A 14,766-nucleotide genomic window follows, 5' to 3' on the forward strand; every position below is an offset into this window, starting at 1 on the left:
CATATCACATAATAAAAATGAGGAAAAAAGATCTGAGTTTTCTCTCTGAAGGAGGTTCCTGTAAAAGTCTGTCTCTGAGGCTTGTGTTGCTGTGGCTGAGAAGGGCTGTTTTGTCTTAGAGCCAATGACATTGGAGTCCCATCAGAGCCAATAGCCCACATGCAGATGGTGGTATAAAGCCTTTGGTTTCTGTCAAGGAAATGTTTGGTTGGCCACCCCTCTGATATTGCAACCACAGATTAGCTCTTTATTTTGTGTTTTTCTGTGTGTGGCATAGCCATTTATGTAGCTTGATTCCCCCCTTTTTCTTTTTTGGTGCTTTTGAAAGGCTGCTTTTTGGAATATCTTGTCCATTTGGTCTCATCTGCTTTACTTGCTCTATTTAATGCAGATGTGTTGGAAGTTTGCTGCTGGAAAGGGTTGTGTGAAAGAGAGGACTATTCTTTGCCTGGGTTTGTTGCCAAGCATTTTTCTTTCCTTATTTTTGAAAACACATGCATAAAAGCCTAAATAAAGAAAAGCAACATCATGTTTACAAAAGCAGACATCTATTTTGTATAGAAATAGTGAAATCAGATCTTTGTATTATAATCTAAGGTGTTATACATGCAAAAGGATGTCCATGCGATTTCATACTGGGATCTTTCTGCAGTGTGTCAACAAATAGGTTAAGAAATGTTTGTTTTCTTTCGGAAAGAATGAGTAGTGTCTTCAATAATAGCCACAAGTCAAGCCAGACAAGGAAAACAACTGTAGCTGATGCCAGTCATAGCCTTAGAGCTCAGTCAGTGAAAATCAGCTAAACAACAAGCACAGGACTGAGTGGGTTTTCCAGTAAAACAGCACTATTTTGTGTCTCTGTCATTAGTTCAGAAATTAATTGTTCTTTTAAATTGCCCGTTCTTCAAGTCCAAGGCAGCTAGTTGTAGTCTAGACGATGAAATGGGCTCCATTCTTACTTTACAATTTTAGAAAAAGGTTTGATTTTGGCTCTGATGTGTATTTAAGGACTTCATCAGTTTCAAGTGTAATTGGAGATATTTTAGGTTAATGATGGGATTCTTATCCAAGATTGGATTAGGTTAAATCTGAACTTTTCACTGTTGACAGTGAAGTATAGTAGCACTGATAATGGCATAGTTTGGATACTCCAAAGGAATTTACGGTCCCACCCCTCACCAAGGGTATGTGTCCAAGGTTGTGGACTGACTTCATTAAATGCTGATTAATTTAATCTGGTTGCACAGACTTAAAATATGACGTGGGTTGCAATATTATGAGGCAACCGCAAAATAAACACTTGGTTTGTGGTCTCTTGGCAACAGCCTGAATTAGACAAGATGTTTTTTTTATTGTTGACTTCTTGTTTTCCTGTTGTCTGTGTCTTATCACACATTTTTATGTCTCATGGTCAATAGCAGTTAAATGATAGTTATCCACTACACATATGGTGAGATAGCCTGCACTCTTTCTCTTCTGTCTTTAAATCAGATTTTAAACAGTGTGTCAGGGTAGTCATTCTGATAGTCCAGTATGCACAATGTAAACCATTTGTGACCACATATTTAAAGGACACTGTGTTTGTTTGTTCAAGAGAGGAAATAAGGACATAAATCTAGTCATAAAGCTGTGACCGAGTTGTAAATCTAGAGTTGGCTAGATGCTAAATGTATGCGATGGTATGCATTCAAAACGCTACAAATGCCACAGGGACACTATTGTCCAGTCATAGCGTTATGTGGGCTCTAAAAGCAACAAATGAATACTGACAGCTGTCTCGAAATGAGTTCCACCCAAATATCCAAATCCACAAGACAGTTGAGGAACATGCTGGTGGATTAGGTCATCCAGTATGTAGCCAGGGGAAGGCTTGGCATGGCTGTGCACTGAAGGTAATCCAAGAGCTGAAGGAAAGAAGGGAAGGCTGGGCTTAACTCTGGAACTCTGGAGCTGGAAAAAAAAACGTGAGACGTTAGATGGCATTTTGGTATAAACACGTTTTCTGGGACCCCTCCAGGAAAAGTAGTGACCTAATTCATTGTGTTGCTCTCACTTTCACACCAAATCTATTGTTTTTGTGTAAACATGGAGAAGCTCAAATGGAGCCAACGTTGAGACTCATATGGCCAGTTCAAGGCCTCCTCATTCAAGCCCACTCAATGTTAACACAGGACAGGACAGAAAGTTCATGTATTTTTATATCGTGCGTGGGTGTATGTGTAAACAGTGTCTCAGGACTACGTTAATATCATAAAGCCAGTCCCTCAGACGTCGTAAAAAGTTATAATTTGACCGTTTGCTGCCCAGCGTCTGCTGGTCTCCCTCGCCTGTGCACGGGGGCTGCTGCGATCCAATGAAGGGGAGACTGTGGAGCTGTTTGCCGCCCGGATTGTTCCCAGATGTCTGCAGACACTGGGAGTATCCCACAGATGTGCTTGGACAAAGAGCTTGGATGAACACTGGAATGACACTACAGTTTCCCTCCACACAGGAACTCTCTATCTCATGTCTCAAAAGAGAGAGAGAGAGAGATAGAGAGAGAGAAAGCTATAATGTGAGATCTGACTGTTTTTTCTTTATTGTCGCCATCATTCATGCTCCCTTTGTTATCTGCTGTGGTTTTACATCTTAGAACATGTATGATATATATGAAGTTGAACATTTCTGAAAGCTCTATCTGGCCCTATGGAAGTGAGGTCTCTTTTATAAAGCAGTGTTCAAGTTAAAGTTTAAGTTGTGCTCTGACCCTACTTAAGAGCTGGGCTGTTAAACAGTCCTACAGTCTCCTGCTGCCTTCATTCCTTCTCTACTGTAAGCAAAGGGCGAGAGAGGGATTACTGCAGCAGGCAGAGTATTGCGGTAGCATTAGACTGATATTACTCTCAAGTGTGAGCTTTTCCTGAACCCTTTCCCAGGCCCCTAGTGACTTCAGAAGAGAATTTGAGAGGGACTTCTGGGTAATTAATTACTCCAGATATGAAAATGAATGATTCTTCTCGAGCACAGGGCTTCAACACTGTAAAAGTACTTAAGAGGATACTTTATAGAGAAGGATGACCTAGTTATGTTACGAATACTTGATATGCCAGAAAGAGGAAAGTGCAAAACAAAACAAAAGTTACAGTGAGACGCGAGTGCACGTCAGTCACGTGCACCGTCTCCTGAAGTCCGAAGGACACAATGTTTCATTTGTTTCAAAACGGCGGCTCTTTTGGAACAGGACGGGCGTTTGGTGCTTTGCCGCTTTCCTCATGCTGACTGTTGTCTGCTGTAAAATGTGGGAATGATTTTTGTCCCTGGACGTCTGCCAGTCACAATTTGGAGCAGCGAAGCGCTCACACCACCGATACGGATCTCGCCTGTTTAGACTTCATCCCAATGGCATTTACGGGCAGGGGAGAGACTTCACGGTAACACACTGGAGCTCAAGTGGGGTATCCCACGTCCCGTGAACAACGCCGCATTAGCCAGGGCGCTAAACCTGTCAGCATGAGCTTTGACAGGTAAACCAACCGAGTTGAGATTATTATTGTGCATGAAACATGAAACATCTCTGCTCTAGTTGTGTATCCCACAATATGTGTGTCGCTCGGAGACGCCAGTTGGCAGACCATGCTGCATTATCACAAGCATATTTCCATCAGTGCAACAACAAAGATCAGCTATTTCATTTTTCTCCCTCAACAGACTTGCATGTTGAAATCTGATGTCAACATTCTAGTCATACTCTCACCATTACCTCGAGAACACTGCCTTGTGAAATAGTCATCACTTTCTCTTTGTCTGCCAATGATAAATCCCTGCTGGATGGCGTGGTTACATGTGTGTAATGTTGAAGTCCTTAGGCACCAGCAACAGATTTTACTCCTGGGCATTCTCTGTCTTTCATGTCCAAGTTAAATTGTGTGTGCTTGTTTGTGTTCGCATGAGAGAGGGAAACAGAGAGTGAGACTGACGGACGGAGAGAGGGAGAGATTAATAGATAGCAAGTGGAGAGAAAGTTCATGTCACGTGTGTTTTGTGCGTGGGTGTGTGTTTATGTGAGTATTGTCTCGAACAGGCTTTTCAAAGAACAACAGCCCTCCAAAACTGGCTGCAGAACTGCCTGTGTGTTTTGCCCTCCTTTGTGTTGCTGTGCGCGTACCGTTCACTTCAGTTAAAGGACCAGGCCAACTTTTTGGGAAAGGAGCTTATTTGCCATCTACCCTAGAGTTAGATACGAGGATGCATACACTTCTCTGCTCTGTTGCCGTGGCATTGGCGTGTTCCTTTAAAAGCATCAATTCCCTTCAGCCCACCTCTGAAGCCAGCCAAATCATGATTTAAAAAAGCACAAACCACACAATGCTCTCTCTATGCTCGGCATTGCTTTCCACACCTATTCTCAAAGGCCTGTGTGTGTGTGGTGTGTGTGTGTGTGTGTGTGTGTGTGTGTGTGTGTGCGTGTGTGTGTGCATGTGTGTGTGCATGTGTGTGTGTGTGTGTGTGTGTGCGTGCCAACTCTACTCCCTCCACAGATTACAGAACCGGGCCCTGCTTCGCCTCCGTCACCAACCAGATGTGCCAGGGCCAGCTGAGTGGCATCGTGTGCACCAAGACGCTGTGCTGTGCCACAGTGGGCCGTGCCTGGGGGCACCCCTGCGAGATGTGCCCTGCGCAGCCCCACCCCTGTCGCCGCGGCTTCATTCCGAACCACCGGACGGGCGCTTGTCAAGGTAACCCGCTGCGCCGATGACCCCCTTTCCCGGGGGATTAGCCATAATTGAGTTAAATTGGTTTCGGTCCCCCCGTCTCTGGAATGCTGTCGGACACGAGGGCCAAGTGGACTGTCAGAAGCGAGCGTTTGTGCTTGGCTGGCCGCGCCATGCGGAGGCACCGTCATTAGAATGAAGCCTGCCGCTCAGGCCCAACACACAGCGAGATCAGCACGGAAGCCCCACCGCTGACACAGGGGGAGCTGGACAGAGTGGAGCAGCTCTGGGAGGCTTTCTTAATATAGACTCTCCTCATTACGGGCTAAGCCTTGAAAAGTCATAATATCAGAGCCCTCGTAACTACTGCTGGAAGTCAGAAGGTTTGATGGGTCATTGTAATTTTCAGGCTGCATCTGTTCTATCCCATTGAAATCTTATTTCATCTCAGCCAGGCCAGTTTTATGGCTGACTTCTGGATGGATTCCGAAGCCTCTTTTAAAAGTGTACGGTCAGGGCAGCTGAGTGCGGACATGTGGCCGGTAGGCACAAAATGTCCCATCTGGCCACTGCTGCAGCGCAGAGCTAAAAAAGGGTTCTTTTAAAAAAGGGTTTGGAAACACCTGCAGGTCAGCAGATGGAACAAAAGTAAAAGGGAAAAAAAACGTCTGGATTTTCACAGAAGGAGTTTTTTGAAACGCATCACTTCCCCTGCATGCCACAGTGAGTTGGAAACACCCATTTCTCTTGCATTCTGCATCGGGCCTTTCCCCACATGAACCTTGGTGGTACCAGTGTGAAGTTTTACCATTACTGTGTTTAAAGGCGAGCTCCCTGAGTTCTTCTCTTAGTATCTTCTAGTTCCACCCAGTGTGGTTGCTCAAACAAACTATTTGTGCTCTGAAAATGGGAAACACAAAGTGCCCAAGCCACATGCTTCAGGAGCACAGAAAGAAAGGCCAAACTGCCCCCAGTAGGGGCTCCACTATCACCATGTTAAAAAGACAGAAATGCCTGTGTGGCTTCACATCAGTGTTGACCACAGTGTGTAGGACAGGGCTGCAGTGGTTGCCGACCACAGCTGACCCTGAGAGAGGCAGCCGAGCAGCCAGCCAGCCTGACTGAGCTGGGCTCCTCAGACGGAGCCCCTGCCCCTGCCCCTGCCTCTGCCCTTGTTCCTGCCCCTGCCCCTGCCTCTGCCCCTGCCTCTGCCCCTGCCTCTGCCCCTGCCTCTGCCTCTGCCCCTGCCCCTGCCCCTGCCCTTGTTCCTGCCCCTGTTCCAGACAGACGGGTTCGCCACATGTCCCCCTTCACCTGTCATCAGGCAGAAATTAACACACGCTGCCTCTTATACTGTCTCTTTTGTTAGCCTGGCAACAAATCACTCACTCACTCAATCTCTCTCTCTCTCTCCGTCTAGCCTCTATCTCTCCCTCGCTCTGTCTCTCTGACCTCCCCAGGGAGACGCACAATCAGCCCCCCTGTCTCCCTTTCCCACACACACACACACACTCTACATGCATGTGCCCTGTGTTTTGGCGCGGCCTGAGCCCTTTCTGCCTGGCTAGAGGTCTTCCTGTGAAGGTGTTGTGCTGCTCCAGATGTGTCTGAGCAACGGCTGTGCCCGGCGAGGTCCTCTAAAGGCTCTCTCTCTCTCTCTCTCTCTCTCTCTCTCTCTCTCTCTTTCTCTCTCTCTCTCCACTGCGAGTGTTGGCCTCCTCTCTAATTCCTCCAGCTGTATAAATTCCTTTATCGTCTGGCTGTCTGTGGGACGCTGGCTCTCCCTTCCTCCTTCCTTCTTTCTCTCCTTCATCGCCCCCTGCCCTCCCCCCGTCCCCCCATCCACTCCGTCTCCCTTGGACTCTTTGTGTCTCTGTCTCCTCCGATCTCGCCCTTCTTTACTCTCCCCCCTGCTCTCTTGCTCACTCTGATTTACTACGCGCTGCGTGTTTGTGTGTGTGTGCGCGACTGGTGGGGTGCATTCCTGTCTCCCGCGCTCTGCTCCACTCTGCTCCACTCTGCTCCGCTCTGCTCTGCTCTGCTCTGCTCTGCTCTGCTCAGGCCCTGTGTGAGTGAGTGTGCTCTGCTTAGCAGGCTGGGGCTTTAGTGCACTCAGGAGGCCGCACGTCTCCGCGAGCGCAGAGCAGCCTCCTCTCAATGCTCATCAGTGTCTCCCATTCTCACGCACAGCAGTTACCTTCTCCAATACACACGCACACACACACACACACACACACACACACACACACACACACACACACACGCATGTATACTGTGGATTCCCAGATGATAATTTACATGGGAGGACCCCTGCTCGCTTGTAATTCTAGTCAGACATAAAGCCTTTCATACACATTTCAATGAAAACCATCCAAGTGAATGACAAAGGGTATTTGGAAATGCCTGCACCTGTGTTTGGGCGCCTGCATATGAAATGCCAGAAGATAAGCGGCCTATACATCCACTCCCCTTTCAAGGGGTCACGGAATGCTCCAGAAATGGCTGGGGAATATCAGTAAACATGCTCTCTTCATGGACTGGATTCAAGATCTCTCTTCATGGCTTCAAGATCTGTAATGCATCTGATGCCATAATTTCGTAGGTTCCTTTGATGCTCTACTGTCCACTGCCTGCACAGTATTTACTGTCACGGGTCAAACTCTTGGTCCTTACTGTGCTACACTTGGAAATGTTTTTCCTTTGGGTGAACAATCTCTGTAAGTACTGTATATAACCAATCCAGTTTGGTGTCATTGTGGTTGTGTTCATTTCTCCTCTGCTTTTCACCCACCATTTGTTTAACAGATATCTTCTGGCAGATGAGTAGTATTGGTGTGAACAAATGAGTTGCCATGACATGTTTTTTCTTTCATTGCGGCTTGTTTTTCCTCTGCAGATGTGGATGAATGCCAGGCCATTCCTGGACTCTGTCAGGGAGGAACTTGTATAAACACAGTGGGATCCTTCGAGTGCAAATGCCCTGCCGGACACAAGTTCAATGAAATCAGCCAGAAATGTGAAGGTAGATTATTTTTTATTGTCATTTGGGAGGCACACATATATCAATAAAAAAAAGTTTCAAAAGATCATTCAGTACGGAGCCCCACTGTGAGGGCAGTAGAGCCGGCAGTAGCAACAGAGCAGCTTTATTCAACTTGATGTGTCACACCGTCTCTCACATGCGCAGCAGTCTAAAGGATTTCATCCATCCTGGGGCGCTAGTTTAGGAGAATTCTGTCTCCTTGTAAAAGCAACTTCCTATGGGCTGTGGTTCATTCCTCCAGGGTCTTAATTATCATGGGTGTATATCAATTAGACTGCCAACCCTCTTTTAAATTAGACATAATTACATTGCTCTGGGATGCTTTCTTTTTTTAATCATTTTGTTTAATTACTGCCAAGTTAGCGTGAATGCCAGGTTAAGTGCAGCACATGTGAAGTCCTCCGTGTGAGTGTGCTGCCTGGTCTGCAGCTGCCTGGCATCCTGGAACATAAGTGCTTCAGCAGGGCTTCACTCAAGTCAGCAGCTGCAGAGACATTCAGTAGAGTGCCACACATTCAAAATACAACAGACTGCTCAAATATTGCATACATTTGTTTATCACAGAATTCATATTTTCTTACTTTGCTACATCTATCTAGGCAATTTTCTGTCTTGTCTTATGGATTTCTACATTGGATGTTTGCACAAAAGACAAAAGATGCAGTGTATAATTGAAACTGACGGAAAACAATAGGTGGTATTGTATTTCCAAGTTAGTGGCCTTTACAGCTCCCCTTTTGAGAGACACAGCCTCTGCACTAGCTCTAGCTGCACAACATTAACTTTCTCAGTTGAGGGACTTTAGGGTTTTCCTGGCCCCCTTGAGGAGGAGCTCAAATCACCAGTGCAGAGCCCTGTGGTCGGTGTGCCGAGTCGTCTACTGGACTCTGGGTCACGCTGTGGTTGCTTCGCTCTCTCCTCTCCCATAGCTGGGTAGCAGCCGGGACACACTGTAGTATGTTTCCCATGTTTGTCTTCCCAGCAGGAGGCCTTGTGAAAGCCCCTTCAATAATGCACTGCAGAGGACTAATCCATAAGTAAACTCAAGCTTACATCCACTGCAGGCACATACACTGTACATGGCCTGGGCTCATGTTAAAGAACTCTGAAGAGAACATTTTGCTTTTTTACTTGTTGGCCCGAGAGAAAATGTTCAAGGCTTCTGGAAACCTTCCTTTGGCGTCCTTTACAAAACTGATACAAATGAAGGACTGATTCTTCCATTGCTATTATTAAAACTTGCAGGAGTAGAGGTCTATTAAGGAGCTATTAGTTCCAGACCAGTCTTATTTGTACAGTCCAATTTGATTCACTGAAATATACAGTGTTGGCCAAGGATGCATTTGCGGTGATCATTTTCGTGCTGAAGTATGTTTGCACTGTTTTGCCCAGAAATAATAATCTAATTCTTAGAATGGTTCCATAAGGAAGTCAAAACTAGCTTTGGTAGTTTTCACATCAGTGTAATTTGCTGCATTCACAAACCAAAGGTGGTTTGAACAGCCATGGAGTGTATGCCAGAGAAGAGACGCTGAATTTATTATCCTGCGATCATGTTCTTTTTTCTCACCGGCTCTGTGCTGTCATGAGGTTAGACTTTCCACTTTAAAAACTGTAGTCTACTGTCTGTATTTATGTGTTCCTCTGAGATCTTACACAAGGTGTCAGTTTGCAATGCTATTGTATCCTTAAAGTCGGCCTCCTCACGCTATATTTTTGTTTCTCTGGCAGACCGTGACGAGTGTGCCACTATCCCTGGTCTATGCAGCGGCGGCGAATGTTCCAACACCATCGGCAGCTACTTCTGCAGATGCCCACAGGGCTACGACACGGCGATTGATGGTTCTCGGTGCATAGGTGAGTATAACCAGACCTGCAGATGGTCCTTTGTGTTGTGATACTGATCCACAGATGTAGGAAGTTCAAGTGCGTTATTAATTGTTGCTGAGAGTGGATAGGCATTGCTCTTGGAAGCAGGACTGCCAACATGGCCAAGGTAACCTGCCAAGATGATCTGAAATTGTGATGTATTTCAATGAAGGTTTCTGCACAGAGAACAAAAGGTGTCAAGTTGGTTTTCCCCTTGGCCTCCTCTGCCTGCCAAAGACAGTGGGATAGGCCAGTCCCCCCCCCTCCCCCCGCCCCCTCCTCTACCTCAAGCATGCAAAAGTCTTGACCACCCTTCAGCCATTAAGTCTGGCTAATGACCACCACTGGACTCTGGCCCCTTCCCGTCCGAGCTTTCCCTCTGGGGAGGAACGTTGGGCCCTTAAGCTGCCCCTGTGGACTCGTCCGTCCAGCCCTGGCCCGTGGTGATTAATGCGAGCACCAGGGATGGGAACGGAGCGGGCTGCAGATCCGCGGCAGAGCTCAGGGCAGGGGGAGTAAGCGGAGCCGGCTCCCCAGGCACAGAGGAGGCCGTGTGGAGAAGAGCACTTGAACCGCGGCCAAGGGAAAGAAGAAGAGGAAGGGAAAAAAAGATGGGAGGGAGGGTGGGAGAGCGAGAGAGAGTGAGAGGGAGAGAGATAGAGAGAAAGAGAGAGAAAGAGAGAGCAGGAGAGGAACTCCTGGCCGTCTGAATTTAGGTCAGTAGTCGCTTGCTCATAATTCCGCAACAATGAGCTATTTTCTTGTGTGGCGGCAGCAAGAGAGGAGAGGAGAGGTGGGGAGAGGGAGGAGAGGTGGAGAGGAGGGGAGGGGAGGAGAGGTGGAGAGGAGGGGAGTGGAGGAGTGCGGGGCGTAGCGTCACACTGTGCATACCTGCATGCCGCCGTCTCCCCTTTCGCGTCTCATTAGGGCCCTGGGACGACCACTGCCCTCTCGCATGCCACCTCGGCGGGGCTCCTAACTCAATGTTCCTTGGGCTCATTAAAATGCCCTGGCCAAGTCACCCGTCCAAAAAACGTCTTACGGGAATCATCCTCCCCACCCGCCCGTCCACCCGCCCGCCCACCCCCTGAGTGAAACTGTCCGACGTTCCGGCGACTCGGGGCAAGTGCAGCACGCTGCGCCGCGCATCCACAGCTGTGGGCCACAAGCTGTTTTCATTTCCTCGTCAATGCCTCAGCCTCATTGCCAGTGACACATGGCCAGATGTCTGCTTTAGAGTTCTCTCCACTCTGTGATGCTGACCAACACATCATGCAGACCTTTTATAGTTTACTATGAGACGCTAGAAGCTCTCATCCATCGTGTGGATTTCATGATGGTGTTTGTTTTTGGGGTGATTTGTGGGGTTGAAATCCTCTGACAACAGCGTCGGAAACCCTGTTTTTAACTTTTTTTCTTCCACTTTTCACAATGTCAGTGATATCTCTTGTGCTTGAGACATTATGTTGGCAATTCTGTGGTGTGGAAGGCTGTAGGAGAAAGAGACGTGAGGACGCACCCTGCACGTGGTACTGCCCCTTCCGCACGCCAAATCTGGAGTTAGAAAAGTCCCCTCTCTTATCAAGCCCGCTTGGGTTCTTCCGAATTCTCGGAAAGCTCTGCAGAAAAGGGGAAACTGGGTCAGAGAACTTCAGCTCTCAAACACACCCACGCACCCACCCACACACACAGACACAAATAATAACTAACCCCATACACATACACAAATACACACACACAAATAATAACCCCCCTCTCTCTCTCTTACGCACACACACGAACAGAAAGACACACTCACTGAAAGAAACATACACAGAAAGACCCACACAGTCACAAATCCCTCTCCCCCTGGAGGATGTTTGTCCGGAAGGAATGTCCGCTATGAAGCGCTCCCTTCCAAGCGTGCAGTCCTGCCAAGCCTCTATCGATTTCCCATGACTGGTGAGCAGCGCGAGGGGCCTGCCCCTAGCCATGTCCCCCAACCTCAGCCCGGCTAGTTTGATATGTCCAGAGGACTAAATGTGCGGCCACAGACATCCGATAATGCGATAACAAACTGCCCCATTTGTCCACCTAATAACATGAGATGAATCCTTGTCTCTTCTCCACAGATGCCCGTGCTGGCTTCTGCTATTCCAGTATGGTGAGTGGCAGGTGTGCCAATCCCAACTCGCAGCCCATGACCAAGTACCAGTGCTGCTGTGACAGCGGCCGCTGCTGGTCCAACACCGTCACCCCAGAGATGTGCCCGATGAGAGGAACAGGTGGGTATCAGACTAGGATTTGGATCATTTCAATGCAGCATTCAGCCTAGTAAGTCATCTTCAGATACTGTACATGCTCAGTGTTTCCCATACATTGACTTATTTGTGGCGGCCCAACATTGGTGTGGTGGTCAACATTGACCACCACACAATGATTTTTCAGGTTGTACTAAATTGTGCTTAAATCTGGTTAGCATCATAACCACGCTGTGCTAATTTGTTAAAAACTGTTGCATTCAAGTTAATTCTGCAAACCAACCACCACAAATGGAATTCAGTTCTCTGGGAAACACTGATGCTAAAGATAGGAATTTCTCCTTTGATATTTAAATGTGAAGACGCTATTTGCTGTAAATTACACTCGTCTGATTTTCTTTTCAGTTGTTATTTGGTACCTTGAGGCTCTCTTGGACATCTGTAGCTAAAGTGGTACTATCTTGTCGGTATTAAAAATGGACTCATGTTCCAAATGTATGACTCTAATGACTGGTCCTAATGACCCATGTCCATGCAGATGAGTACCTGCGGCTGTGCTCCCAAGTCCCAGCCGTTGGCCCTGGTGTTGCCATCCCGAGACCTCCCATCATCACGGGACCAGGTTTTCCTATTGGTCCTGGCGGTGGTCCTACTGGTCCTGTCATTGGTCCGTACCCTGGGCCTGGCCAGATTCCGATCGACCCAGGACAGGTTCCGATCGACCCAGGACAGATCCCACAACCCATTCGTCCTGGTGGTGAGCCTTTGCTGAACGACAGTCAGCTAATGTACTCAAACGTATTCATTTGGCTGGCGCTCTTATCCAAAGCCACATTCATATGTCAATAATTATGAGGGCCACTTCATTACTACCACCCCACCATAATGTAACCATAGATACTCTGTAATCCGCCATGTTTCTAAATCAAGCTATCACCCAAGGAAGCCATATTATGGGATGTTTTGCATCTCAGTGACAGGCCTTACACTTACATGCTCTTCTGCATCTCCCTCCCTTACTGTAGTCATTGTGACCCAGAACATCACCAACACATGTAAGCTGTATCTCAATCTCTGTGTTAACGGCCGCTGCATTCCGACCCCTGGGAGCTACCGCTGTGAATGCAACATGGGCTATAAGCTGGACTCCCGTGGAGAGTGCATCGGTCAGTATGGTCATGTATGGTAATGTATGGTGGCTATTTGAAGAGATGTAGTTTGCCTGGTTGTGGATACACGTATATCTCACTCAGCTTCCTGGAGGCTTTTCCTCTTTCCAACTTTCTGAGTTCTGAAAATCAGCTTCTGGTTGTTGAAACGTTGATCCAGTGTTACTGAAAAGCTCATATGCTGCTGTTCCACAGATGATGATGAGTGTGAGAGGAGTCCATGTGTGCACGGCGAGTGTGTGAACACAGGAGGGTCCTACTTCTGCAAGTGTGGACCAGGCTTCCAGACCACGGCCACCAGGACCGAGTGCAAAGGTACAGCAGTTGAACCTACATAACTACACATAGACACACACACACACACACACACACACACACACACACACACACACACACACACACACACACACACACACACACACACACACACACACACACACACACACACTCAAATGTTCACCAGAAGACTGACCAACGCACATACTCATGTAGTACTCTGACTGATCTTGACAGATCTGGATGAGTGTGTGGCCAATGGGCGCATCTGCAACAATGGCCGCTGTGTCAACACTGTGGGCAGTTTCAACTGTGTGTGCAATGCTGGCTTTGAACTCACACTGGATGGAAAGAACTGCCAAGGTAAAGCTGTGAAGCTTGGCCTCTTAACTGATTTCTGATTTGTTATTGTTAGTGTGTAACTTCCAAACTAAATTGTTACCAGGATAGATTCATTGGTTTAGTGCATGTTTTTAGCTATTTAAAGTTACATTTGTGTATATAAGGGCTGCAAACATTGATGATGGCTGTTCATAAGTCTCTTTGCCATTAATTATGATGTTATACTATCCCTAAATTAGTGTAGCAATAGGCTTTACCATTTATATTTAGGCACTAAGTTTGATGTCACAGACAGTTTATTTGTAAAATTCCTGAAAAACTGTTATTTAGAACCAGCTATCCTTCAAGATCCAGTAATGAAACATTCTTAAATCAATTACATATTTTGTTTCTATGAAATAACTATTAATATTCATGTAAACTCTCGCTTCCAAAAAAAAACAGACAGAAAAAGACAGAAACTGCCCCAAGATGTCTGTGCCCCTCCGAGTGGGACTTGCTGATAGAATTGTTCTCATTTGTCCTCCTTACAGACCAGGATGAGTGCCTGAGGAACATTTGCCAAAACGGCATGTGCATGAACGAGGAAGGCAGCTTCAAGTGCATCTGCAAGCCAGGCTTTTACCTGGACCCCACTGGACGCTTCTGCCTAGGTAAGTGTGTGTGTGTGTGTGTGTGTGTGTGTGTGTGTGTGTGTGTGTGTGTGTGTGTGTGTGTGTGTGTGTATGTGCATGTACATGTCTTCATTATTGCTGTGCCTTCAGGCCTGTCCATGAGAAGAGGCCTAGTGAAGCCATGGCGTTGATGAATGCTCTCATTAATGATTTGTATAGTCTAGCATGGGGCCGCAGCCCTTCTCCGTGTCTGTGCTAGCGTAAACTGATCTCTCAGCTCACTGAGCTCAGACATAATACCCAGCCCAAGCGTATCATGGTTTGGACTCCATTATCATAATTCTGATAACGCATGGCTTTCACTCTTTAAGAGGCTTAGTGGGACTGACCAAAAAAGGAGATTTTTTGTTTGACAGATTGGAGTGACTAAAAGAAATGTTAGTTTATAGTAAGGTTAATATGATTTTGTTTGATGACAGACTTCTGTGTTTTCTTCTAATTTACCACAGAAAAGAATAATCT

The 14,766-nt window shown here is 47.0% G+C and overlaps 1 protein-coding gene across 1 annotated transcript in view; it reads left to right on the forward strand.

The window, feature by feature from the left end:
- Nucleotides 1-14,766, forward strand: part of fbn1 (fibrillin 1) — a 60,672-nt gene that overhangs the window by 5,322 nt on the left and 40,584 nt on the right. The window contains exons 7-15 of the mRNA XM_076287799.1: nucleotides 4,518-4,715; nucleotides 7,588-7,713; nucleotides 9,466-9,591; nucleotides 11,715-11,867; nucleotides 12,382-12,600; nucleotides 12,869-13,009; nucleotides 13,208-13,327; nucleotides 13,526-13,651; nucleotides 14,164-14,283. Coding sequence (XP_076143914.1) covers nucleotides 4,518-4,715; nucleotides 7,588-7,713; nucleotides 9,466-9,591; nucleotides 11,715-11,867; nucleotides 12,382-12,600; nucleotides 12,869-13,009; nucleotides 13,208-13,327; nucleotides 13,526-13,651; nucleotides 14,164-14,283 — 1,329 coding nt within the window. The remainder of the gene's footprint in view (nucleotides 1-4,517; nucleotides 4,716-7,587; nucleotides 7,714-9,465; nucleotides 9,592-11,714; nucleotides 11,868-12,381; nucleotides 12,601-12,868; nucleotides 13,010-13,207; nucleotides 13,328-13,525; nucleotides 13,652-14,163; nucleotides 14,284-14,766) is intronic.

This window comes from Alosa pseudoharengus, unplaced genomic scaffold, assembly GCF_046254945.1.
Source record: "Alosa pseudoharengus isolate Yale_2024_CS ecotype anadromous, Long Island Sound unplaced genomic scaffold, YU_APseudo_1.1 YU_APseudo_1.1_scf_16, whole genome shotgun sequence".
NCBI classification, from domain to species: Eukaryota; Metazoa; Chordata; class Actinopteri; order Clupeiformes; family Clupeidae; genus Alosa; species Alosa pseudoharengus.